Source organism: Struthio camelus, chromosome 1 (genome assembly GCF_040807025.1).
Source record: "Struthio camelus isolate bStrCam1 chromosome 1, bStrCam1.hap1, whole genome shotgun sequence".
NCBI classification, from domain to species: domain Eukaryota; kingdom Metazoa; phylum Chordata; class Aves; order Struthioniformes; family Struthionidae; genus Struthio; species Struthio camelus.
Genome location: NC_090942.1, coordinates 175,574,185 through 175,601,899, shown reverse-complemented (window position 1 = coordinate 175,601,899; position 27,715 = coordinate 175,574,185). Strand labels below are relative to the sequence as shown.

The 27,715-nt window shown below is 35.1% G+C and overlaps 1 protein-coding gene across 9 annotated transcripts in view; it reads right to left on the bottom strand.

The window, feature by feature from the left end:
* RBM26 (RNA binding motif protein 26) overlaps nucleotides 1–27,715 on the bottom strand; it is a 64,527-nt gene that overhangs the window by 24,506 nt on the left and 12,306 nt on the right. For 6 of the 9 annotated variants that reach the window (XR_011138248.1, XR_011138221.1, XR_011138242.1 and 3 more), the window contains exons 2-17: nucleotides 25,176–25,294; nucleotides 24,502–24,638; nucleotides 23,506–23,594; nucleotides 22,517–22,728; nucleotides 20,761–21,021; nucleotides 18,334–18,573; nucleotides 16,854–17,021; nucleotides 16,363–16,503; nucleotides 15,247–15,358; nucleotides 14,293–14,452; nucleotides 12,742–12,906; nucleotides 9,327–9,458; nucleotides 7,698–7,769; nucleotides 4,388–4,516; nucleotides 2,032–2,106; nucleotides 1,273–1,443 (exon numbers count right to left, since the gene is read on the bottom strand). Coding sequence is in view for 1 of the 9 variants with exons in the window: in XM_068929293.1 (XP_068785394.1) it covers nucleotides 1,273–1,443; nucleotides 2,032–2,106; nucleotides 4,388–4,516; nucleotides 7,698–7,769; nucleotides 9,327–9,458; nucleotides 12,742–12,906; nucleotides 14,293–14,452; nucleotides 15,247–15,358; nucleotides 16,363–16,503; nucleotides 16,854–17,021; nucleotides 18,334–18,573; nucleotides 20,761–21,021; nucleotides 22,517–22,728; nucleotides 23,506–23,594; nucleotides 24,502–24,638; nucleotides 25,176–25,294 (2,383 nt within the window). In the remaining 8 variants the exon portion in view is untranslated. The remainder of the gene's footprint in view (nucleotides 1–1,272; nucleotides 1,444–2,031; nucleotides 2,107–4,387; nucleotides 4,517–7,697; nucleotides 7,770–9,326; nucleotides 9,459–12,741; nucleotides 12,907–14,292; nucleotides 14,453–15,246; nucleotides 15,359–16,362; nucleotides 16,504–16,853; nucleotides 17,022–18,333; nucleotides 18,574–20,760; nucleotides 21,022–22,516; nucleotides 22,729–23,505; nucleotides 23,595–24,501; nucleotides 24,639–25,175; nucleotides 25,295–27,715) is intronic. The other 3 variants (XR_011138260.1, XR_011138272.1, XR_011138266.1) reach the window with 3 other exon arrangements.

The window sequence follows — 27,715 nt, the reverse complement described above, 5'->3', positions numbered from 1 at the left end:
CAGCTTAAACTTTTGCTTGACTGAGGAATGATGCAAGAAACCACACTGAATATACACAGGTCATTTTGATAGTTCTTTTTGATGTTTCTTTTCAAATACATATAACACTGTAATTTATACTGTAGATACTTTTAATGTCTGCATTTCTATGTTAAAAAAAATAAAGTAGAAATACAGCTTCAAAATGAAAGCTAATGATTTGTTTAAACCAAATCTGGGTTGTAGAGTTACATTAGCTTTTTAAAATAGTATCCCAAACATTACAAAGTTAAACATTCTGAAGATTCAAGACCTGAATGAAAAAAAGCAAAAAAAGATCAAGAGTTACTGTTTCCTACGGGAAAATACATTGTACAAAAATCTGTTCTTTTATTACTATGCACTTCCTTGTTGATAAAGCAAGAATATTTGGTGATATTTTTATTTAAAAATATGCATGATATTTTTATTGTGATATTTTTATTTAAAAGAACACTTGTTGATTCCTTAAAATATTATTTCTCAAAGTCCTCACTGAATTCTCAGTCACATTGTGATCTGTTTAGGAACAAATACTTCTACAAAAAGTAAAACATTACATTTTAAAAGGTGATTACATGTTTAAGCAAAGGGTGGGAAAACTGATTACAGCTGTGCAAAAGACCAACAAAAATTATCTAGTCTTTTATACTAACAAAACAGATAGCAGAGAACAGAAGCTCCTCTCACGGGTAGAGCCTAAATATGGGTAGATAAATCAAAGGAAAACTGACCGGCGTGATCGTTAAAAAGTTTAGTAAATTGACAAATTTCACTGACAAAGAAATTCTGTACCACTACAGTAGCCAACTAGTTTCATAAAGCAGGAAAGGCTTGTTTCATGTACTGAATTAACGAGTAGATATCTGTGCTGAGTAATGATAATCCTTTTGCATTAGAAATACTGATTTCCTGACTTCTATTAACAATTTAAGCAAGCAATAGACTATGCATAAAAGACTGGATAAGGCCAAAAAAAAAAAATAGCATTTTTGTGTATATATATATTCCAGATATCATACCTCCTGTGTAACAATGCATACACCTTTCAGACAACACCATAGTTATTCAGTTATCAACATTCCTTTAAAGTGAGAGCAAAGGAAAAAAAGAAGTCTTACTTCATAGAAGATTTGAAACTTAAAACAGCATGGTTCTGAAGACTTCTGAAGTGGTTGTACATTTTCATTTTTCATTCAAATGACATAAGCATGTAAATTAATCTTATCAAAAAGCTGACCAAAACTTGAGTACCTGAGCCTTAGTCTTCATGCTTTTTAGGGGAGCCACTCCTCCTGATGATACACCTTTTAATTCATCCTTTAACTTGGTAATGCTATTAGTCAAAGTTTCCAGTGTTTTCATGATTTCTGCTTTGTCTTCTGACTTCATGGCTTTATTCTTCTCCAGCTTTGAAATCAGCATCTGTCCAATTTAAAAGTTTCTTTTTACTTTTCAACTACAACAATATATGTTTATGGATCTGTTTTGCAGTACTCATTACAACTAATGGAAAAATAGATTACTGCATTTTGTTCACTATCATTTTCAAACTCAATATAGAGGAGCTTTTAACAGTTTATATTCAAATAACGCTCAACATACCTGAAGTATTTCAAAATTTGTATTCAAACTGAACCACATTTGGGCCTTTTCCCTCTCCTAAGTCTGAGCACACTCATGCATACTTTTCTACACCAATCTCACCTTCTGTTGTGAACTCTCTGGCTTTCACTCCTCCCCAAAGAGTAAGCATTTTGTGCTCAAATTAGGTAACCCCATCTAAAATTGCATCTAAATTGCAGAAGCCTGTAGTTTTGAAGTAAACTAGCAAGATAAGTTAGATGAAAAGTCTAAACTGAAAGCAGTACGATAACATCATTTCAAAAGAAAACAGGACTATTCTATAGGCCAGTTATTATAACTCATGCTTACAAATTCTAAAAGATTTTAATAACGTGAAATGAGATTTTACAATTAAATTACCCATTTTCTTTAATGTTAATATTTTACCTTTTGTGTTTCGATGTGCTTCTCTAAGATTTCTTGTTTCTTTTTTCTCACATCTTGTTGAAGACGTAATGCTTCCTAGAAGCATAAAAACATTAAAGAAAGTTTCTGGATTTTGAAAATAATGGCAGAAGAATAATATACTATACCTCACAGGTATACAGCAGTAACTGACTGATTTTTCTGATAACAGTAAAAAAAAAAAAAAAAACACTTAGTATCAGAAACTCAATGTACAAATAGGGAATATTTAAAACTATATTTAACACAACAAAACAAGATCAAATTACTGACAGATGCAATAATCTGTTACATCTGTGCTGGGAAATGCTAAACCTCACAATTACTTATGTACAGAGTAACCCTCCTACAACACCAGTAAAGTTGAAAGGCAAAAGTAATATACTACCACCACAAGAGCTACAAGCATACTAATCACATACAAGAGTTCAAACATGCAAGGACAGTATCTTGAACGCAACTGTACATCAAGCCCATTAATTAAACACAATCAACAGTACAGTCCCAGAGCAAAAAAAAAAAAAAAAAGAAAGAAAAAAGAAAAAAAAAAGAAAAAAAAAGAAAGAAAAAAGTTACCAGTAGAAAAAAATCTCTTTTGCATCTGACTAGTTTAACTTGGAACTGACAAGTACTATCACTCCAACTGCTAAAAAGAGAATCTTGATGTTTTAACTGGCAAATAAAAGCGAATCAAAACTGGTAAATTTGTAACATTTTCACTTAGAAGGGGAAACAGGAGACAACACGGCTGCTGTTCTCAGCTCCTACTAATGCTGCTTGAGAGAAAGCAAACTGCTTCTTGCTCTTGGATACAGAATGAGAAAGGTCTTAGATACCAAGATATTTACAGAAAACAATAGAGTTTGATATCAACATATGTGATGGGATAAAAGAGGAGAGGCAGAAGATGATTTTGCACTTCCAGATCACCAATCAGCTGGGATCAGATTGCACGTATAAGTGCATTACACCAGGAATGTAAATGCCCAATAGCCATAAAAAGAAATAGTAATAATGCTTGTGTATTTGTCCTTCCAAGTGCTGAAAAACAGTGCTGCATGGAATGTTAAGTTTTGCAATATAGTGTGCAATCATTTCTTCTGAAGGGAAAGGGATAATAAGACAAGGGGATGAATGCTAAGAAAAACTAGAGAGAGAGGAGCAAAGAAGGGAATGAGTCCCGCAAAACCATGTTTTTCCACAAGTACTCTTATGTTATAATGAAAATCTTTAAAGACAGCAAAAACCACAAGGAAAAAAAAAAACAATCACATACCAAGCCTTCAGTGTTTCCTCTCTAAAACAAACCATGGCTGTAATAATAATTTCACTCCAAGTTTTTTATCATGTTAAAAGCTTTTAGTTTCTTAAATTGAAAGGTAAAGGCTCTAACTTCTGGAAAACATGTTTTAGGGGACAAATATGAAATGAAATTTCAAAATTAGAAGTGGTTTCTTGAAAATCTCATCCACTGCCACAACTGACATGCAGCTACGAATTGCTATTTCAAATTGGACATTAGTTAGAGAAAGAACTTAACACTGGGTTAAGTTCTTTGTTTAATGGTTATACTGCTCTGAATGCTTCTGTTTAAGACTCAGCTGATATATTCAACTCTTGTTTTGTAACTTGAAACCAGTAAGATAAACATTGTCCTATATTTAATTTTTCTAAATTATACGAATCTAAAGAAATTTCTGTAAGAAATCTAAACAAAGTAGCTTAACTGGGCTCTTCTGAAAAATCTCGCTACACTAAACTACTATTAAGTGACCCACTCAAAGATGACCGAATGCTTTTTTTGTTGTGTTTCCTCTCTAATATAAAAATTAAGGAGAAACTCTAGTTCTACACAGAAATAAAAATGCATAGAGAACAACCGCAGTTTGGAAATGATAAAACACAGAGTCATACAGTTCTCTCAAGCGAAGAAACAATTTTAGTCACTATAAATTCAAAATATAATGAGAATAAAGGCCAGTTTCAGAAGGGCTTAAGAGAGAAGAATAGTGATTATACTATACTCCCTTCTCATTCATAACAGACAATTCATGCCTCAATACGGAGATTCTGTTTCCAGGAGAAAATGTTTCATATTCCGAACTCCTAGAGAACGAGCTTACACTGCCTGAAAATACACTAAAAATAAACAAACAAAAAAACCCACAGAACCAACGGTGAATTTTCTTGTCCTTTGAAAAGAAACCATAAGAGCAAAATTTAATCTTATTAACTAGTTCCATCTATGCTCTTAAGATGAACATACACAGTGCACTATCTCTAGTGGTCACAAATTCTCAATCTAGGTCCATTTTGTAAAGAAGTGTATTTAATTTACCTGTTTTTTCTTCTGTGCTTCATTAGAGTCTAGCACGGAAGTGGAAACAACAGGCAAAGATTTCTGTGCTGCCTTCAAAGCAGCAGGGTTGTACACAGTTTTTGTCAAGCCAGTAGAAGTGGATAAAACCTATAGAAGGAAATGATTTTATTTTTTGCCAGTGAATTTTAATTTTTTTTTTTTTTAAAGAAACATGAGTGCTAGATAAGCGTCTTTTCTTTTGTCTGTTTTGATAATATGGAATATTAAAATTTGGTGCAACAAATATATTTGGAGTAGTTGAAGTTTAAAAGGCAACATAGTATCAGATATGTAAGAATTATAAGTAGATTATAAATCCTTTATATTGAGATTTCATATATACTTCAGAGTTCAAAATAAATACAAACTTAAGTATTTGAGCATAATTAAGGAAACAGGAGACAGATTTGCCCAAGAATAACTGATTTTTTTCAACATATGTTAAGTTTAATATGCAATTTTCATGGCTGCATGAATTTTCTAAGCAAAATTTAAATATAATTTTAGAGACTAAGGTCAAAAGTAGAAATAATAGTTCCTTTTCACATGCAGTTTGTGCAAAACAGATCTTGCACAGCCGAAAAGTAAGTAACTTGAATACAGGGAAGTCTTTAACATCATACAGTAAAGGAAGAGACTCCTATGCCTCTCTGTTCTCTTTCGTATACTTATAACGGAGGTATGGAAATCTTCCTCTGACTTACTGACGGTACAGTTGTTTCTGCTTTACAACCTCTCTAAAATAAACTTCATCCATTTCTATAACACCTAAGTATTCGGGCTTCTCTGTTTCTTATCAATTTTCTTTAAGGCCATTTTGGCTATATCAGTATTGAAAAATCCATGGCTAACTGCTGCAGATGATACTGGCATGATCTTGTCTGTCTGTTAGCAAATCACTGCAATGATACAATTGGTACCAAATTCCAGGAATTAAAAAAAAAAAATTATACATAAAGTGAAAATTAAAAAATGCATGCAGAGTCTGTTGGTCACCATGCACTCCATAAAATGGACAGAATGCCCAAAAATAGGGGAAAAAGGGATAGTCAAGAAATATTAGAAAGACAGAAAAGATTTGGAGATCAGAAGAATTTACAACAGGAATGCTTCATACAAAACCTTTGCACTTCATTGTGCTTTTGATACTAATTCTTCCAACAGTATTTTCTAGTGTAGACAGTGCAGACAGTTTTAAGAAAAGGGGGGGGGGGGGCAAACCATGCTATAGGGTATTAGAAAAGCTGATACGAAGTCCTTTAAGCAGGTCATTAAAAAGCAGATAAAGTAATTTTTTAAAAATCTGTTTTAAAACACATCACCATATCTATATCCTAACCATCTAGTTGCTTTACAAAGTAGCTTTAGGACAGCCCAAATCACAAACAAGCAGAGGACCAAGTAAAGAACAAAAGTATTGACACACTCCCTTATCCCTGAACTCTTCGCACGGCACAGCGAACCAAGCTTACTCATTATGCCTTCTAATACAAGAAGGAGGGATGCCACAGCAGATGTACCTGCTTCAACTAATACAGAAGAGCAAGAAGCCAAATACCAACATCTTGTCAATCTCTTAATAGCATTCACAAGAAAGAACACTGTGAATCTCGTCACGAGTACATGAACGATAAGAACGGTCTCTATACAGATCTTAAGAGGCCTCACCATGACTGTTCCAGCCCCCTTCCTCCTGCTCCATAGGAGGCAAAGCCAGTCAAAGTTAGCTGCCTTCTGCTGGATCGTTCTCGTAACTCTCTGCACTTAGTCAGAAGCAGAGAAACATCTCTAACATGAGAGCTATGATTTGTGACAGCTGTCAGTACGTTCATTTCTAATCGTCATACAGCAGAGTCACTGCAAAACAAGCAGGCCGTTCCCTTGTGTAGGGAAAACAGCAGCCAAAAACAGGTCAAACCAAGTATTACAATCCTACTAAACATGCCAAAGGAAAATGCTGCTTCATAATCAATCCACTAAAGAGCCCAGCAGCTAATCCCAGTCAGTCTCTCCTATAAGACAACACAGCAGAAAATCATTTTAGCATAAATTTGCTCTTTGTAGAAAGGTGTTTCAGGACAACTCAACTCTTATGGAAAGAAAAAAATAAACTACTCCCACTCAAACTGAAGTAGACTTATTAAAGTAACTATAAAGTAGGCATGTAAAATGTAATTCAGTTATACGCCATAAGATGTTTATCTGCAACTAGTTTAGGGCCACAAGAACGCAACTAATGAACTCAAAACAGAATACAGGCAAGAAGTCAAGATCAGTGTAGGCAAGTGGACTACTTGACTTGAAACGAGTCAAAGAGACATCCTCTACATTTATAACTCAGCATTAAATACCGCTATCTTTGTGTGCAAAATAAGTACAGCACTGGTATTTATGGAGTGAATTTTACTTATCATATCCCACTAAACACATTAACTGATACTCTGTCAGGGGGAAAAAATTAAAATGCAGAGGATGCTTGATTCACTTCATGGTCAAGCCAATTCAAAATAGAAAAGGTACATACCCAGGCAGAGAAATCTTGTTACTGGGTAAAACTTGCTGCCTTTCTACCAAAGGTCTTCTCAAATTAATGCTATAAATACCGAGGAGGCCTGTCCCCTAAGGCACTACATAGCTCTGGAACCCGCATCATGAATTTTACTACTAAGGTAAACACATCAACAACTCCATGTTCTGAAAATTGCAACCATCAGACAAAACATATAATAACACATAATCACCATTCAGATGCCTCTCCCATCTACCTCACATTTCCAACCTACCTCTGTTTTTGGATATTGATTAATTTTCTCTTTTTTCTTTCCTCAAGTAAGTACTGCAAATTATAAGACTAACCAAATAAAAGAGTAAATGTTTACAGCATCACCTTTCAAGGGACACAAAACCCCAAAAATGTTTTTATAGAAAGGCTTTCTATAAATTCATATGCAGTGTCAAAATTAATTTAAATAAAAATTCCCCTTTCTGCTAACCACTCGGGATCCTGGACATTCCTAGTCCTTTTCATGACTGAATACATGAAATGCTGCTATTCTGTGTTTTTTGCTTTAATAAAGCAAAAAACTTCTGCCCTAGCATGCTTTATTCTTATTGCAATCATTTGCTCAGCTGAGTTTCTACATATCATAGTTTCTAAGACTAAGCTTTAGCAAATAACTTTATTTATACTTATGAAACAAACCAAATACTGATACAAGGGATTTTATATTAAAACACATTCTACTGAAAATTAAATACGAGAGGGCGGGAATACGAGACAATCTCCTACCTTTTCAGTTGTTGGAGTAACTGGTTTTGACACAAAACCCAGTCTATCCTTCACAGATAATTTAGTCACATTCTAAGAAAACAAAACAACATTATCCTCCAAATGTGTTTACCTTTACGAATATAATAATTTACTATTTCCTGTATAATTCCACACGTCAATAATTTAGCAAAATCAGCTTTTCAAAGATTAACAACATAATAGACTTTGGGGCAACAATAAAAACAAAATAATATTAAAGCATCTTAGAAAATGCATTTTAGATACATAATTTTACTGAAAATATACATCTGTATCTTGTAAATAGATTGGCGCAGACAAGGATCTAGCTAAACGTGGCATTACAGACTAGATTAGATATTTTTCTAGAAGTCCATGATACGTTAAAAGGCAGAGGATTACCAGTACAAGGTCTTTTAAATACGTTTTTAAACTTCAGTTACCATATTGTATAAGCTGCGATTTGCAGACATGAACTGCAGGATATTACACTTCGAATTTATGAAACAAATATGTCATAAAATAAGGCTATTCTCCTTTTCAGAAGAAAAATGTAAGTAGTGGTACAGTGATAATAATCAGGTACTTCCAACATAATCAAATTTTAAGTCTATTTCAAATGAGAATAACATGCTAGATTCTGTCATGATTCATATGGGTACTATAGTTATGTTCTTCCTTGTATTAAGGGTGATGTACAAATACCGAAAACACTTCCAGATGCTGACCATTAGTCTGTAATGGTTTTAGTTGCTTAACAGACATTAACTGTTGTTGACTTCTCAGGATTTCAGTTATTGCAGCTAGTTTTGGCAATTAATAGACTTAACAAGCAATTATTGGAGTCATTTATTTGCCAGCAATAGCATATACTGATAGAATATTTGCATAAACTGACACGTTCATTAATTTGCAATGCATTAGGCAATCTAGAGGTTTGAATATAACATTTCTTAAAAATAAATAATGGTTTGGGTAAAAAGCAGGAATTAGAAAGATAAAAGTTTTCAGATGATCAAAATAATTTTTTCTTTAGTTTTGATAAAAATTCTACCGTTAAAATCCAGAAGCGAGCAAGTCTGGCCAGTACTGTTTGGAATTACGTGGTTAGGGCTTAACAAAGGGTAAGAAAAACTGGTAATTCACGTTCAAAAGATTTACGCTGACCAACAAGGCAACATATAGAGAGGGGAAAAAAAAATCTAAGTATTTCAGTATCTAAGTTGGCTTTTAAAATCAGCTATGAAGGAATCTTTTAAGTCACTATGCAGCAATTTATCCTCTAGATAACAAAAAGGATAGTTTTCACTTCATTTTCAAATCTGAATAATGCAACTTAACGAAAAATTAAGGAAATATTTTATGAGTTTTTGTGTTTTAAACAAAATAAAAAGCTAGGATACTAAAAACTGAATATTGCTCTAGTGCGCAAAAGCCAAATTTCATTGCATTTAGGGAAATTTTTTTTTACATAAAATACCATTCACAATCAAATTAGATGCATTTTAATGTGGTAAATGCCTATTTAAACATACAAGTTACTGTAAATAATACATTTCTTGGCATACGTTTACATACTGTAGAACCCATTACAGAAACATCTTAATTTTTTCAAGTGAACATACACACCTGAGTGACTTCCATATTAGCACTCTGGGCTTCTGCAGGTTCAATATTACTTGCAGGTACTGGGCCTAGTCGCTCCTTGACTGATTGTTTCACTACTGGTAAACTCGGTTGCTGAACTAAGGGTTGTATCACCTATAACAACCCCCGCCCAAAGAAAAAGCAGATCATAACATTAACAACAGAAGGCTGCTACATATGCAGTTCAATAAATACAGGCGATTGCTGCAATGGCATTTAGATTGACAGTTCTTCCTTTCTATCACTCAAAAGCTTTTTCGCAACTGTGCAGTGCGAACAGCAAAAACATTTATTGTTGCATATCCAGCTCACCACAGCGATCAAAATTTTTGGCTATTTCCATTAACCATGTCTACTTCAGCTATCTTACTCTCTATCTGTTAGAACTGAATAAAAAGTAATAAGCAATCTTCTAATTCCCTTCACAAAACTTTCTTCATCAGCTGCTCCGTTCCAGAAAGGCAGAACACAAACTGCACCACAGAGAGCCTCCCTTTCTACACTGACATGTCACCTTTCATCTGCTGTGTGGTTGAGCTGCGCAACACAGAAAGAGGGGCAGAAAGACACGCACGCACGGCACTGAGAAGGCAGAACAGCTCATCTTTGCTACCTCCTATAGATATGCCCCAAAAACTAACACCTTAGCTTTCTTCTTTGCCAAACCACTACAATTAAGTACTTAAGACAAAAAAAAAAAAAAAAAAAAAAAAAAGCAGCTTCTGAGCAAGCTTCCTGTTATGTTTATGGCAAAAAAAGGCAGAACTTGAAGAGACCCTCAGGAGGTTACCTAATTCATTCCTCCACTCTGGGGCAGCCAGCTATACCTAAGCCATTACTGACAGACATCTACCTAGTTCTTAAAAGATTTCCAGTGAAAGAGACTCTATTACCTCTCTAGGCAAAAGTATTTCACTATCTTTTAGCATTAGAAATTGTTTTTTAATGTCTAATCTAAATTTTCTCTGCTATCTTTGAAGCCCTATACTTCTTGTCTTATCTATCAGAAACATGGAGAACAGATTATTTTCACTTCTTAGCAGAAGCCTTTTACTTATCGGATGCTTTATTATGGTTGACTCTCACCATCTTTACTAAACATCTCTGCTCCTTTCAGAATTTCAGAATCTTTCTAAACCTGTTGTGCCCAAAATTAATCAAAGTAATCCTGCTGAGGCAACAACAATGGTCAAGAAATTGTGTAGGACCAGATATTACTGTAGGGATAATTGGTCTTAAATTGAAAAAAAAAAAAATCAAAATTCTGCCTTCAGTGCTAGACACAGAAAAAAAATCTCGCCTGAAACCACTACACACACAGGTGACCTTAATTTACAAAAGAGCAGAAATCCTGACAAAAAACTGAAGTGGTATAAGAAAATAGTTTCCATACTAATTACAGATATGATACCAAATATTGTTTTCAATTAAAAGGAAGGTAATTGGTCACTGTTATGAAAGGTTTACGAAATAGAAACACTTGTTTACTAATTCCGCAATTTGATAATTCTTATATGTTGGCATAAATGAAAGATAAAGGTATTGCACTTACAATTTTAATTTCTCATTTCAATTTCTAACTTTTGCGCCCCCTCCACCCCAGCAGACTTCACATTTTAGTCTCTTGATACATGATGAAGGGCTGTTCTCTGTGAAGCAACAACACTTACTACTGTTACTAATCTCTTGATACATAACAAAGGGTTGCTCTGTGTAGCAGGAACCCTTAACGCTGTTACTTGGTATCAGGGGAAATTCAACCTCAAACAACTGAGGCTAATGTCTCAGAGGTGTTGTGTTAACATAACTAAAAACCACGAGACTATTTAAAACTGATGCCTTGTAAAATAATAAATATATTTACATATATATACACACACATATAAGTATATATTATGTATGTCATATTAGTGTATAATATATAAACAACATACCTATACATGTATATAATATATAAATATATAATACAGATATCTGTTTGGAAAAATACAGTTAACATTCCAAGTTGCATTATGGTGTAGTCCACAATAAGCTGACGGCCAAAACACCTAACTATTCAAGCTATCCTGTTCAAGAGAGGTAATGTCTATATTAGAGTGGATAACAATGTAGACAACATTCTTCACCACCCTCTTCTGGCTGATCAGATGCAAGTCAACCTTAGCAAAATCACTACTTATAAATTCGGATCCAAAATCAAATACAAAAGACGGTACGCTAGAGGCTGAATGGGAGTTATTAAAACTGCATTTTTGTAGATAAAAAGTAGGGCATTTGTCACAAAAAAGGGAGACATAGGAAACTGTTCCCTAGAATGCCTACGGTAGGATTGCTCTTAGAAAAGGTCATCGATTCTGAAAGATGACATACACCACCACCAAGAGAAAGAAGGCATTCCAAACTTAGAGTAGCCCTGAAACAACCCCCTAATAACTAATTTTCTGAATGTTTCTGCTACAAAGCCCGCCTCATATTTTAAATGTAGAATGTGTTGTTTCACATTGACAGCAAATCCAGTAAAGCAGCATTCATAAGTATTCAGAGGGACTTGCAATGCCGGGAGCTAACTGACAAACCTCCACCCAATAACCTATATAACTTGGAAGAATTCAAGCTTCTCCTGAGGTTTTAGTAGGACAAGGCCTGCTAGGAAAATAGATTTGGTTTGCCTATAGCTAACCAATCTAAGCTCCATTACAGTAATTACTCTTTCATACGCTTAAAAACTTATCAATGCTACTATGCACTTGACAATTACCAACAGATGCTCCACTGTGCAATTCAGACAGCCCAAAAATGGAAAATGTTCCTAATCTGTTCCCATAAATTTAGGTGCCCTAATGCAGCTCTCCCCTCCTACAGTGGAAATTACAGTGCAGAGTACTTCTGCATAAAACAGACTATACTGCTAGTATAGTCCTTCCTACTGCAGTGTGCATACTCAACAGGAGAGTAAAAAAGAAGAAACTGAAAAAACAGCATCTTTTGGATGAAAAGTGATATTATCTTTCCAGAAAAAGAAATATACATTTGCTGTCTTTCTCATGCTTACTAGATAAAAAAAAAAGTCTATGCCAGTTAAAACAAAATAGCCGTTATTTGGCAGACAGTAGCATCAAACGTAGCTTCACATAAGATGACAAGTAACAGACTAATTTTCCATAAGTCACAGAATGGCTTTAAGTACCTTCAGTCATACCTTGTTAATCAAATCCTGTACCCTGTATCTGAAGTCCAATCTACAATTACAGAGTAACTTCTGGGGAAAAAAAAAGACTAAGTATTCATTATTTTAAGACTACTTGGTTTACTTTCTATAAACATGTTTAAAAACTAATAGTTTAAAAAGAATATATTTTACATAAAATTATAGATTGAACAGACTTAGGTCCTCTACCTTCTGTGGGGTAGTTTGCATTTGTGGTGTACTGCCTTCTCGATGCCAATAAACTTTAATAAAACGATTATTTAATACTGCTTCTGTACTTGATATCGCTTTCTTTGCCTCCTCGTGTGTAGCAAACTGAATAAGGGCACCTTCTGGATCACCTTGATATGCAACCTAAGATTTAAAACAGAAGAACAAAACTTACTGCACGCAGGATTTTTTTTTCTGTCAACATTATCATAAAATCACTAGTTTCAGAGGTTCAGAAGCTTACTATTTAAACCCAGTATGGGTCAGCAGATGAGTATTTCCTACCCATGATTCAGTCTGAAAAGTCTGCTGTCAAGACGCAACCCTTCGATTAAACTAATAAACTTTAAGAATGCCTAAAAAAGCAAAAAAACTGAAAAATAAACACCTAAAGTCAAACAGAATTTCCAAATTGTGAATATGAGTAGCTGTTTGCAAGACAGAAGGGGAAGTAATGCTCAAGTAAAGATAATTGCTATGATCAATTCTGACAGGAGTCAGAATTAGTTAATAAATTTCCATATCTAGCATCATAGCTATACAACAAAGTATTTCCACTTTCCTCCTTTGGATGCTCATATAATAATTTTGTTCTTTGCAGGCATCAAAAATAAACCTTTGGGGAGAGGAGCAGAGCTTGCTATATATGCACAGTTGTATGTATGCATATATGTTTACTTGCCTTAAAGAATCACACTGCCTGCTAATTTTCCCATATTCTTCAGTACGCAACTGAATGGCTTAAGAAATATTTAGGAGCAATTAAGAGAGATTTGAATTCTCTCAGTGTTAAGATAGGTGCAGGAGATTCATTCTGTACTGTATTAGTACACACAATAAATATCCTATTACCACCTCTTGATCCAACTTCTCAGAGCAAAGGAGCAAGTGTATGTGAAAACACTAGCACCTGAAGCTTATCGTTGCTGATAAAGAAACACGATGAAAGATCAGAGTGAACAGCATAGACACTGGGTACAAAATGCCAACATTACACATGCAGCCTGCCATATGTAACATTAACATAAACTAACTTCCAGTTCTTTGCATTTCTTTCGTATCTTTCTCTGATCATTTGCTTTTTTCTGCTTATAATTACTTATAAATAAAAGAAGTGGGTCACTCAGATATACCAGGAAGCGATTATAAGGGATAATGCTACAATTATGGGACTAGAAAGCTATTCCATATATAATAGGGACTATGTTCTGGATGAAAAATCCAGGTCTTCTCTATTTACAATTTACCTCAAAAAACACTGGGGCTTTATGACATCAGATACAAGACTGGGGAAAGGGAGGAAGGAATAACATTTCATCTTAGAAGTCTGATCTGTGAGGAAAACCTTTGTTCAAAATTCAAAGACTGAATATTTCATTTCTGGTTCTTCAACGACCATTTCATTAAAAACAGGGAAATTATGTCTAAAAAAACAAGACAGGAAGATAATGAAAGTAGTCTCAAAGAATCAGTTACAAAGCACTTTGCATTTTACTTTTAGCAGATTGTCTTTTTTCTGTTGACTCTTACCTGTAAGTTGACTAAGTTTCCAAATTTACTGAAATGCTCATTAAGTTTGCTGATATTGTTAAGTTCTGGGGGAACTTTCCTCAACTCAAGTTTTGTATTTTCATTTCCAAACTGCACCTTCTTCTGGAAACCTGGACTATTTGTTCTGTTAAAATTTTGTCTGTAATAAGATAAAAATCAAGCCAGAAATCCATAGCAAGCCAGCAAATATAACGTTAAGCTCTATATGCCTACGCAGGAGCATGAGGAGCTGGGGGGAGAGGGAGGAAGGGATGTCTGCAGACCTAAACACCACAATTTTAGAAGAGTTTACAAGAGTAAAGCGCACAGGCCCATACACCTACAGTTTCCCCTACCTGTACTCTCAGCATACTCTAGTGCACAAATCTGCAAGATAATTCCCAATAATACCCTCATGTCAGTAGATCTCTGACTCTTTCACAGTGTCTCTCTCCAAAAACTATTTTCAAAATTCCCCTGAATTCCCCCCACAAATATCTCTTATTACTCCAAGGCTCTCCTCAGTCCCCAGTTATCTTTTACCACCTTCCATCCTTTTGTCACCTCAGGTAAATCTGCACTCCACATCTTCTGTCAGTAACATACCCCAAAACTCAATCCAAACTGTCAATGACAAAGTTCACATTTCAAAATTAAAACTAGTCACTCTAATGCCTGACTATGACACTGCAGCTTCTCTGTTTCTTAGATCATTCCAGCTTTCAGGGAGTAGATCTCATTATCATCCAAAAAAAATTCAGTTATCTTTACACTGTCTTTGAGAGAAGACTGTCAAACCCAGACCCCTCTACAGTATGATTTATTTCAATACAGTCAGTTCATTCAGAGTTAACCTTGTTGTAAATCACGCTGGTTTGTATTTGTTTCAGATTAAAGAAAAGAGCTCCAATGAATTTCAACTATTAAGGCAACTTCGTGTTAATGATCACTCACTTGTCAAACCAAGTCTTCTTTGTGGGAACTCCACCATCCCCTGCACCAATTGTTCTCTTCCTGGACTCAGCATCTACTACTATTCTCATACTACTTTTATTAGAAGGTTTTTCTGTAAACAGATGAGAGATTTTTGCATTATTTTTGTATTTTCTGTGCATTTGACTGCAAAATGGTATTTTCCCACTCACGCTGGCTTTGCATTGAAAAACAAACTGTTTATTCTGAAACGACTACTCTCCTTGTTCAAACAGGATCAAATCTCGGTCACAGACTTCTCTTCTTAATCTTAACTATTAACAGATGCTGTGACATATCAAAATAGCTAATAGCTTTAATTTTGTCTCAGAAATATCATACATAAGGAAAAAAAAGAAATGTGATAGAAGGCATCTGCCACAAAATGATTTCACTCACTCCCAACGTCCCACAAAATACTCTGTCATTACTCCTAACATCGCCATTCTACTATTACATGACACACAAGAAAAAATGCTAATGACAGGAAATGTATGGTACTCCACAGCACCTAGGAGCAAGCTTTGGGGCAGGGCAGGAAGGGAGTGTCTCTTGCTGAAGAACACAAATAAAATTGGGGAACTCCTCACTGCAAATACGTTAATCAAAACTTAAGAACATTAAATACAAGGAAATAAAGATAAATAAACCCACATCAAAATACTTTCTTAACCATCACCCTATTTCATATGCTGCTGCTTTTTCTCAGGACCATAGGAACTATGAGGTAAGATTACTTATGTGTAGCTGACTACTACCAGCTAAAATGACCCCATGCCCTCCACAACAAAAAGTCCTAAGATTATATTACAAAAACATAACATTTTTCGATGTAAGAGGTGTACAAACTGACTGGTTATTGGGTCCAAAAGGCACGTAATCCATATGATACTCTACCAATAGATTTCACTGTACCTGTAAAAATGCATATGCAAAGCAACTTATCAGTATAATTCCCTGTTCAATTTTTTTTCTCTTAGATCCAAATGATGCACAAAACAGCAATGTTTTCCAGAATCACATTCTCTGATAGCTGCCTCAATCTGCATTAGTGTAAGAAATCAGCTAAACTAAGTAATTATAGCTTTGAGACCATACCTCTGGGTGGTAGATCCATATCACCTGATGTAAGTCCTATCAAATTTGGTCTTTGAGCATGCACTCTATGTCTATACATAGGTCTTGAAGTGTTTGTTATACTTGGAGCTTCTGGATTATAGCCATCTGTGTCATACGTTTCTGGTAACAAAGAGATTGTCTAATTAAAATAAATTGCAGTTAAAAAAAAAAAAAACTTGTAAATCTAATATTTCATTTAGTTACAAGGTTCAATCACAATGGAACTGCTGGAACTGCTATTCTAAAAAACTGCCACGACAAGTTTTTGCTTAAATACAATTAAAATATTATTCCATATTCAAGATTCACATATTACATACAAATTTTACTTCTGTCCTGACCTAAATAAGAAAAAAAGCGTTAAGCTACCGTCATAGTCTAAGAGATAAAACTTATTCCCCCAAACAATAAAGTTATATCATCTAAAAAGCACAGTAAAGTATAAATCAATGTTATTCTATTTAGCAAACCTTGTGGGCAAAGCCTCAGTACTACACCTGCTGTAAAAAGAGAGGGTGGAGCAGGAGGCGGCTGGTGATGAATACCCGTTGTAACAACAGTAGGAACTGAGCTAGTTGCTGAATTTGGGGGAGCATCCATGCCAGCAGGCTGTAATGGGGGTAGCGGAGGAGGTGGTCCTGTCCAAAAGAAAGAAAAACACTGCATTTATATATTATCCACTAGAATTATGTCACGCTCAACTCAAGGAATTTGATATTAAGTGCTTTTATAGCTATTAAAAAATATACATACAATTTATATAGACATGATGCTGTACCATTCATTCATAAGAAACCATCCTCAAAGGTTAAAAAAAAAAAAAAAAAATCAGAATTTCGATTACAGAGAAAAGCATTTGAATAGTTGAACATTCTTCCAAACACCCGCTTTGTATAAATAACCTTTTGTTGCTAACCTAGTATTTATCTTCACCAACTGAAAATCTTTAATGTTGAAGGGAACCCCTTAAGGAAACAGAGGTGGATTTTCACCTAGACAGAGTAACAAAAATATTCTATGCTGACCATAATTCACGCAGTTGAAGTAATTTTTCCAAACATCCGAGAAGCAACCTACAATTCATGTTGAAAGACAAAGCGACCCTTCTTAAAACAGACCTTCTTTTATTTATATATATTTTTATATTTTTACACATTTTATTTTCATATGTGAAGCAGAATTGATCATCCCAGTTAGATAGTTCATCTCTATACCAAGTGAAATACATAAATTCAGTTCTTTCTTACAAATACTATCAATTGGAAAGGAAAACTGTTTAAAAAACTTTCAAACAATAGCAAATATCAATTATTCTTGATTAATTCAACTACGTGGGACATCTAGGTTATTAAAAAAACAGAATAGTCCCATGAAAGTAACACATCAGATAGCTTATAAGCTACATAAGGCATCTGAATACTAAATTGCTATTTTATAAACGAGGGGCACAAGTCTTCAGGTAACTTTTACTGCTTCAGCCAAAGTACCTTCTAATGCAAGAGTAACCAAGCCGGAGAAAAGATTTTCTCGTTTTGCTACTCTACAATTTTAGGTTTCACAGTTAATTGCAAGTGAAACATTTTCAGGTGAAAGTTTAATGTGGTCACGAACTCTCTTTAATTCTTATCTTACTAGGGAAATGTCAAAGATCTATTGTTTCCAGGGTTTTCCCATCTTCTCTGTGTGTTACTTCTCAGAAAGTATAGTCGGTTTCAAACTTTTCCTACAAAACTCAAAAGCATTCATATAACCACCAGCATTACACTGGTTGCCATACAAACAATCATTTCGGGGTTAGGTGTACCAACCTGACCTTCAGAGCGTATTTCAGCTTTATAAAAACATTTTACAGTACTACACATTATTACAATAGCTTTTAGCACTGCATACAACCCAAATAACATCGAGCTTTTTCTAGTAAAAAATGAGGTTAAACCTTTTTAAAATTACCTGTTACAGGTGGAAGGCTAGGTGGTAAGGGGCCTGGTGGTGGTACTGGAGGTCTAAGGTTAACAGGAGGAGGACTCAGAATTGGTGGAGGGGGAGGAAGTCCAGGAGGAGGTGGTCCTTCAACAACAGGGGGTTGTGCTGGAAAAGGCAGAATGCCAGGGAGATTCACATCTTCTACCACTACTGGATCGCTTCCATGATCAAAAGGGCACATGTCTCCTCTCATACAGAAACCCTTTTCTGAAACATCAAAAACAAAAGGAAGTGTCATTAGTACTCAGCAGCTGAGGTTTGATTTTGAGTAGATATTGGACATTCTACATGCAACGCAGGAGTTTGTAATTTAAGAGCTTTGCATAGCAACAAAAATTTATATTAGGATATGAAACTGGCTGTTTAGCTTTATTTCAACAGTCAGCACATGAGAATACTGCAGTGACATTCTAGCAGAACAAATAAGGGTTTAATTTTTCTCTAAAAACTACTTCTGCGCTGACTTGTAACAAATTGTACGAGAACAAAGGAGGAAATCTGGATGTCATTACAATATCAAGAACACCATGTTTTTAAGTAAAAAGTGTAGAAATTCAACTGAGAAACCTTTATTAAAGTTGGAAGTTAGTATTATAAAATTCCAGCATGAGAAAATTCCTTCCAGTTCTTTTATGTCTTGTCTTCTGCAATTATTTCAGAAAGAATTAAAACCTTTTTTCATAGTTTATGGCGCTTATATAGGAGTAAAAACCAGTATTTTTATTTATATGTAAGCATTGGTTATATGCGTATGTATACATGTGTGCATATATACATACCCCTACATAATATACACACATAAACAAAAATATGCCTTTTTAAATGTGCCATAAGCACATCAGTTTCCTTTTGTTTACTTGCAAAGTACAACAATACTTGTTTAGCAACATCTGCCTTTCCCTCACCCCCCTCAAAAAAGCTCAAAAACATTTTGCAGTAACATAGGAAGAAAGCTGTGTGTCAGATTCCTGAACACACGATACTGAAAAAGTATATGTTATCTCATCTCATTTTTAAGCTATAGAACACAGAAACTGAAAGACTAAGGAAAAACAGAAGTTCTGAGGAGAAGCTGCACTAGAGAATGTGCAAGTGCAGACAGGAAGAGCAGTATGATAGAACAAGCTAGCTGCTAAAGAGAGAGGAGCGTAGAATTCAGAACACGCAAACAGCTATAGGAAAAGCAACTGCAAGAGGCATCTCACAAAAGATTTTATTATCAGTCAGAAACGTACAAAAATCCAGTAATGATTTGAGAAAACTGTACCATAATTTTCACATGCAGTACTATTTGCTTCATATTTGGAAGACTTGAAAGTAATAAACTGCTATCTAAGAGAGACTATTAACGATACAAAGTTCCAGTGTCACGCCTGAGGATGCCATTTCAGAAGTTTACCAGTCTGTACATTCTGTCTCCTTCTAAAAAAAATCTGTAGTTGGGAGACCATGACAAAATGTTCTACAGCTCCACCTGTGTTAAAAGATCTCAAAACGTAACGACATTTTCAGAACTCTACTACATGCACAGCACTGCTGCATTGCTTACACTAATAAAGAATAGCTTTGCTGGTATAACTCTTGTCAACACTTGGGAGTTAAGCCATTTATTTTCTTTACTTAAAAAAAACAAAAAAAATCCCGCATTATTATTTTAATTAGAAGTCTGAATGTAAACTGTCCTAGATTTTCAACAGGTCACTGTGAAATACAACCCTCAAAAAACCTCAGAAAAAACTTTAAGGGGAAATTAAAATTCTTTTGAATTAACAGGTTTAGTGGCTGAACTGAGGTAAGTCACTGTAAATAGCAGAAGCCTCTTGTGTTGACTGTGGCAAAAAAAAAAAAAACAAAACAAAATGATAGTGCAACATACAGGTAAACATAAAAAGCACTAAATTTTAAGAACTGCTGACTGACAAAAATAGAGGACAGCCTAAGAAGTTGAAGGTCTAGACCCTTCTAGCTAAAAATTATCTCTAAGGATGGAATAAAAGTAAAACTTGATGAAGTCAGTAAGGTGCTAATCATGATTGAAACCATCAAAAATTGTACTTGCCTTGAACAAGACAACACAGAAAAACTGCATAAAAGCTCACTAATATTTACAAAAAATTATGTACTGTTTTTCATCTACATAAAGTAATTCTAATAACCAAAAAAACACACCAATACTAACACCAAAGGCTGTTTAAAGGATGATTAAAAAGTGGGATAATTTAAGAATTTTGCTTAAAAAAAAAAAATCGCAAGTTGTATAACAGGAAAAACACAATACTGGGGAACAGTAAAAGAAAGGAAAATGACAATCATTTGGAAAAAAAGGAAATGAAAATCATTTCCGAAAGGGGCTAGTCATAGCTGCAGGAAGTAATTTTCAAAATACAGACTTACCATCATAATCTCGACAGCGTTTCTTTGGAAGCGGAGGTCTTCCATAGGAGTTATGGTCCAGCTGCTCTTCATGGAACTCTGACCAGCTTTCAGTAGTGTTATTTCCATGATGAGCAGGAGCAATAACAGTAATAGTGCTGCTCAGTGTAGGGACAGGGTAGTGGCCAGATGAAATATTTGTTACAGAAGAAACAGGAGTATAATTGTTCTCTAATGGATCTGTTCTGTCCATATCGTATTTTGGCTTTCCCAAATCTCTTTCTGTAAGAGAAAACAATTATATTGGGTGAATCCTTCTACACATTTTCACCATGAACAACCACTAACCTGTACAAGCATCTTCATTCCAAATGAATTCAACTCAAAGTACAAAAGCGATAACTGAAACATCCTACAGGTTGTCAAGAGTGACTGCAGCGTCTCCATCCTTGGAGATATTTAAAACCCAACTGGATAAGGTCCTGAGCAATCTGTTCTAGTTCACCTTGCTTCGAGCAGGAGCGTTGGAATGGATGACCTTCAGAGGTCCCTTCCAACCCCACCTAGTCTGATTCCAGAGCATTAATCAGAAAAAATAATAATGTTAAAATTACACAGTAAACCATTGGGGTACTTTTAATGACAGCTATACCCACAATTGCAGAAACCCTATTTAACTTGAAGTGATGTGGATCTTCTGTAGTGATGCATATATTCTAAGAACTTCAGATGAAAAGTTATTCAGAATTAATAGAACTACTTGGTAAGAAAAAGGCAAACATCACCTGAAAATGGTATAGAAGTTAGACATTTTTCATGTTTCAAGATAGTGCTTTGGTTGTATCTTCATTTATATCCAAGTATATACACTCAACTGAATGCAAAGCTTAAAGATATAAAAGTTTCTGAAAGGTGTGTAACACTCCCAATCAGATACAGCAGTAATACGATCTTTTACTGTGAATACACACAAACTATTGTCTTAACTTTCTGTCAAAATATCTGCTTGCAAATTTTCAGGAATTCTGCATTCCTACTTTTAAGGCTGTGATAGTGAGGTCAATACTGCAGAAAGAATAACAACCCAAAGGTGACCTAAACTAGACTATTCTTACCACTGCGTTGTTTAAGTCAGGATACAAATATTATACGATGACTCTCAATGCTCTTTCAATTCATCAGTAACAGCTGCAGGAGGAAAAGCATTCTTTTCAGCTGAATAAACAGCTTTGTTTTGCAAGAAGCTTAATTTGAGGAGCAAAACTACTGAAGCCTTAAGTCGTACAGCTATGTATGCTAGTGCCCATACGCTAATAGTTTCAGCCCCTCCCTGTAACATGAGGGAAGGGACAACACAAAGAATTAAGCTGTACTGGTCTGCTTGACCAGCCATTTGCTTCCAGATAAAAGGTAGTTTCTGCTAGTCCTATGCTTGTGAATAGGTAATATTCCTCTGTCTCCCCAAATCAGCTTCTAAGTTTCCCAAAACTTAATGAAATGCAATCAGCTCTGATGTTTCTGCTTCTCTTTCAAAATTGTTTAAAATTAGCATACACATTCAAAACTATTAGACAAGAAAAATGTGAGGAGAAACAAAGGACAAGTAATGAGAACTTAATTGTGTAAGTCTTATTACTTCCACAGAAAATAAATCTAAACTTGAAAAAAGAAACAAGAATGTGAATAGAAATTTTGATGCATCTTGAAGAGAGCCTTCAAGTCTAGCACCTAAAAATATAGGCAACATCCACCATATTTTAGAGATAACTGCAGGTACCTCTACTTCGTGTTCTGCTCCGGCTCCTGCTCCGGTCTCGATCCCGGTCCCGCAATCGCTCTTTGCTCCAACTTCTACTTCGACTCCTGCTGTAACTCCTGCTTCGCCCTCTTCTTCTGTTATACCGGTCTCTATAGGAATCTCTTCTGGGAGGGTTTCGGTCATAATCTCTCTTCCGAGAACGTTCATCTTTCTTCCTTTCATCACGACTTCTAAACATAAAATTTTGTTGGTTGCAAATTACAAGAATTATGAAGCTATAATTTAAAACCTTGCCTTAAAAGCCTCAAAAAATGACAATGAAAAAGGCTTTGGAGAAACGATACAAACAAAAAAGATGCAACAATGCCCTGTTCTGCTCAATAACCTAAAATTAATAAATACAGATCTTAGAAAAGTCAGGTTCCAACAAAACACTGGGAACATACTGAAGATGATAGTCCATTTATATGGACTGCCCACCCCTTGCATAGGGGGTTTCTGCTAAAAAAAATAATTAAATTTAACTATGGTCCTTTCTTTCTTCGGAAAAGACTTTTATAATTACTTTAGTTAGTTTATGCATTTTATATTTAGCATCCAAAAGATTTTAAAATGTAGGTAAAATATTGCTTCTACACAAAAACGCACCTTTCCCAAGTCAGAAATACCAAAAAATAGTTACTAAAGAGAATGCTTCTAAATCAGAATTAGAACTATTCCAGCTCAACACAGAACAGATAAGTGTTGTAATACAAATCACAAATTTAACATCAATCTATATCATAAAACTGAAATCTGACAGTCATGCACAACCTAGAGACAGTGTAAACTGTCACTCAAAATATACTCACAATTTGATTATATAGGCACAAGAGCTGTAAAAGACTTATTTTAAGACTTATCAGGTGACTCTACAGAAATGAAATATTGAATATAGTAACACTATGAAAAAAATCAAACGCATTCAATTGCTGATATAACACAAGACGTTAAGCAAAATTTATTACCTGGTATCTCGGTACCGAGAACTTGACTGAGGAGGACTATGATTTAATCTTCTGGAAAACTTTTTCTCTCGCTCTTCCTCTTTAACTATCTGAATTTTAAGGTACATACATTAGATCAAATTATGAGTACACTTTAACAAAGACTTCTATACAACTAAATAAAAATGAAAAACGCAAAACATTGAGCAAAGTCAGCCTTAACGCTTAAATTGACAGTGTATTTTGCCTCTAATGTAACTAGACAATCTTCATAAAGAATTAATTCTGTAGTTTCTGGGAATATCCAAAGCACTGGTTGTAAGAAAATAATAGCTTTTCTAATAAAGTGAAACAAACAAACCTGATTGTGCTGCAATGAAAATAAATCTACTTAGAATACAGGTGGACAAATCCATAATGAGGTGCTCTGACAGACCTGGGAGGATATGACTGGCACAGTACGGTCTGTTCCTTATCAGCAGCTTAGCTTGTTCAGATCATGGTAACACAGTCACATTCATCCAGTCAGATCTAGGCTGCTGTTGAAAAGTGCCAAACCTTCCCTTCTTTCCTCTCCCTCTTTTCTGGATCACAGAACCACATGAAAACCATAAGAACAGCCTAAGGACGAGACCTGGATCATGCAGCTGGAGGAACGAGGATTGTAATTCTGAATGCCAGCATGGATTTACGCTGGACTAAAGGGCCATATAACTTCTACAGTATCCTTGGCAAAGAAGTGATGCTGGTTGTACTGCAACTCCTACACTATTCAGTACTATTGTTTACCTTTGCTAGTGAGACCCATTTTGGTTTATCTATGAAGTACCTACTTCTTCTGTTAAGAAAAAATTTGTAACAGTACTCAACCTGCTAGGCACAAATCTAATAGATTTTACCGTTACACTGTAAGTTTTGTGACTACTACTGATAAACATGATAAAGTTGAACCACATGAGCAAACTACAGGAATGAGGAAAAAAGACATATATTTAAAATGAAGCCTCAAATGCCTACCTCTTCCTTTTTTGTCTCTTTTTCTTGGTGCTGAAAAAACTCTACTTTCAGGCTTCCTGATGATGGCTGTTCTGGTGGAGGTAGATAGCTTTTTGTATTCACAGCATCAAACAGCTTTTCCACAAAGATCTGAGTTTCTACAAGTAAAGAATGTATAAAAATACATATCCAATATTCAAAACTTCAGTTAACATTGAAAAAAAAAAAAACCCCTAACATTCACCAGAAAGTTAGAACAATGACAGTCCACATCTCTTCTAATTTTTGTATTTAAAAAGAACTTTTACAGAGTCAAGACAAATGTCCATAATGGTAATGTTTCATAAAGGTTTTCAACCTTTAAAATACTTTATGCCTTTAAATAAAATATCTAGGAGACTATTCCTGGAATATATGCCGAACTTCAGTACTTCTATTCTGGCAATAATTTTTAATATTCTTAATTTTCTTAGCAGTATCAATAAACAGCAAAAATATACTTAATGCAATAGACACATATTGAGCTATACACCTATTTTTGTAAACAAATTACTTCACGCAAATTGAATTACATAATTCCAAGTAATAAAGCTTGTAAAAAGATAAATGCAGAATTCAAAGTTAAAAAATTGTTTGCCTTAATTCAACAAGAAAAGTAATTCACTTAAGCTTAACGGTTACGACAAAGACCATACCTTTCTGAAGAAATACATCCAGCTGATCAACACACAATGCTTTCAGCTCTTTTTCACTTTTATCCTTCTTTACCAAAGCCAGAACATATTTAGCTAGGGCAGATGGATCTGCATCACATCTGCAAATAGATTAACGCAAAAAACATCAGAGTAAATAAAATATACAAGTGAATATCTCAAACTGGTATGACTAATGTATCAAGGAACTAAACTCTTCCCAATTAAGTCATTGAAAAACGCCCAGGGGTATTTCTTAAGACAGAATCCAGATATATAAGTACACAAAGTATCACTTTTTCCTCCAGAGGAGAAAATGCTTTCCTGAAAGTGAGATTTCCAAACTATATTACCCAGAGCACTTCAGATAAACCAGAAAGAACAGACTACTTAGCAGTGACTGACTAATTACTTAGCTTCAACTGCCTAGTTATCCTAACTACCAAAAACAACAAAAACTTCCCTAACTTTCCAGTGATTAAGTCAGTGAAGATACCTCTGTAATACTTAGTGACTGTTAATGGGGAAAAGATAGTTCAGTGTAATTACAAATGAACACAGTGATGCAGAAGTGTTCTATGCTGTTAAAGAAAAAAAACTCTCACTCTTAAAGATGTTTTAGAAGAATCTTATTGCTACCTACATGCAAAAATCATAAAAAGCAGCTTAGCTGAAAATTTTGTGCTCAAAAGCCTAAGGAAAAAGTGTTCTTGCAAAAGCATCACAGAAATCTGCATAAGAAGTGCACAGACAACAACAGGAAATTTAGAGGATCAGTACTGATTTTAGGTATCTAAATTCAATCTAAAATTACGGCTAAAGCACTTAAGTCTAGAAGGTGATGGCATTGTGAGAGGAAAAGTCTGAATGGCATACCATCTCCTCTGTGCACCTGTGCATGGATGAGCTACCTGAATTGGCTGCTGAACCACTGCAATGAAAACAGTGCGCTAAGACATACGATCACCTAATTTATTTTAAGTTCATTTTAAATGTCTATACTGCAAACTGCAGCAGCTAAGCAGCTAGCAGCTCTGCTGTTCAATACTGGGATCTGGGTAGACAACTGGAAATACTAATCTCATTGACCAACTTATGCGGTTCCAACTTGATGTCAGCCCACAAAAAAGAAAGCTTAACGTTGCATAAATGGAAAAGATCAAAGGTTTTAGATGTCTGTCCCAAGCTTCTTTCAGTAGCTGCTGTTCCCAAGGAGGTGCAAAGCACAGTCATCATGAACGAGAAGCAACTCTTGAATTGCATTTTACAGCCCGGCTTATCACAGTGGAGTAATTCCCTGTTCTCTTCAGCATGCCTGATAGTAAGCACAGCAGCCCTATGGGAGACCTGTTCACCTTCCCCTTTCATGCATGAAGGCAAATGAGGGTGGCGAAGCAAGCAGCTGGGACAAGAGTCACTTCAGCTATCCTAGTTTAATGCACCTGCATTTATTGGCAATTGCATTAGGTCCCTCAGCATGAAGGATGCTGGTGTTTCACTGAAACTCTTAGCTATAGAATATTTCTACAGAACAATGGTTTTAAGGGAAAGTACTGTCATACCGAGGCTAAGCGCACAGCCTGAAAACAGTATCAACACAGAGATCCCAAAGAATAACAGCAGAGAGTGCGCTAAAGTCTCACAATAGTCACTGAGCCAGCTTGGCAAAAAAAAGTTACTCTGGCAATTTGAGAAACTCATAACTAAAAAAACAGCAAGATGGCTATCGCTTTGTATATTGGCAGTAGATCACAAAGCACTGAGATTAAACTCTCAAGCAGAAAAAAAATCTCACAAGTCCAGTGAACAATACACCTAGATTGAGAAGCCGGAGCAGAAAACAAATGTGCATATCAACAAAGAATTTAGAACCGAGTAAGCTATACGTTAACATTAAGCAAAATGTTATCTGATATAACTGATATTTTATTATCTATACAATGAACTTTAAAGTGAAGTTACAGAATAAAACCTGTCAAAGCAACAGAAAATACTGCAGAAAACCGTTGCATGTTTTGTAATTCCAGTTCAGTAACTAAACAAATGGTGAGGCATTGGTTTATCAGGCAGAACAACAGCATTTTATTAACCACTTTTTTCTCATGAGTTATCATAAGTCAAAGGAAAACAAAGGCCCTCCCACTGTGGAAGATTAAACATACACACACAGAGGCCTCGTGACAAGGATAACTACCTTGTTCAGATGATAATCAAAGTTAACTGCTGTTTTAAAGAACTAGAGTAAGAAGAAAAAAGTTGCACTGATACATACTAACCATACATTCTCTCTAGCACAAATAACCGAGAAATAAATAAAATTAAATGTGATTAGCGAATAGTACGGAATACGAATATTATATGAATACTGTTTCAGTGAACACCCGTAACGGTAGTAGTAGCGCACTAGTCTCAGTGACTGAAGAGAACAGTGGTTACCAATCTCCTCTTCATTTTAAGGTGGATGAAATTTTAACTCTGAAGATTAACTATAAGTCTGAATGTTGATAACTGACAGGTATTTTTTGATGGCGGTCAGAAGGAAG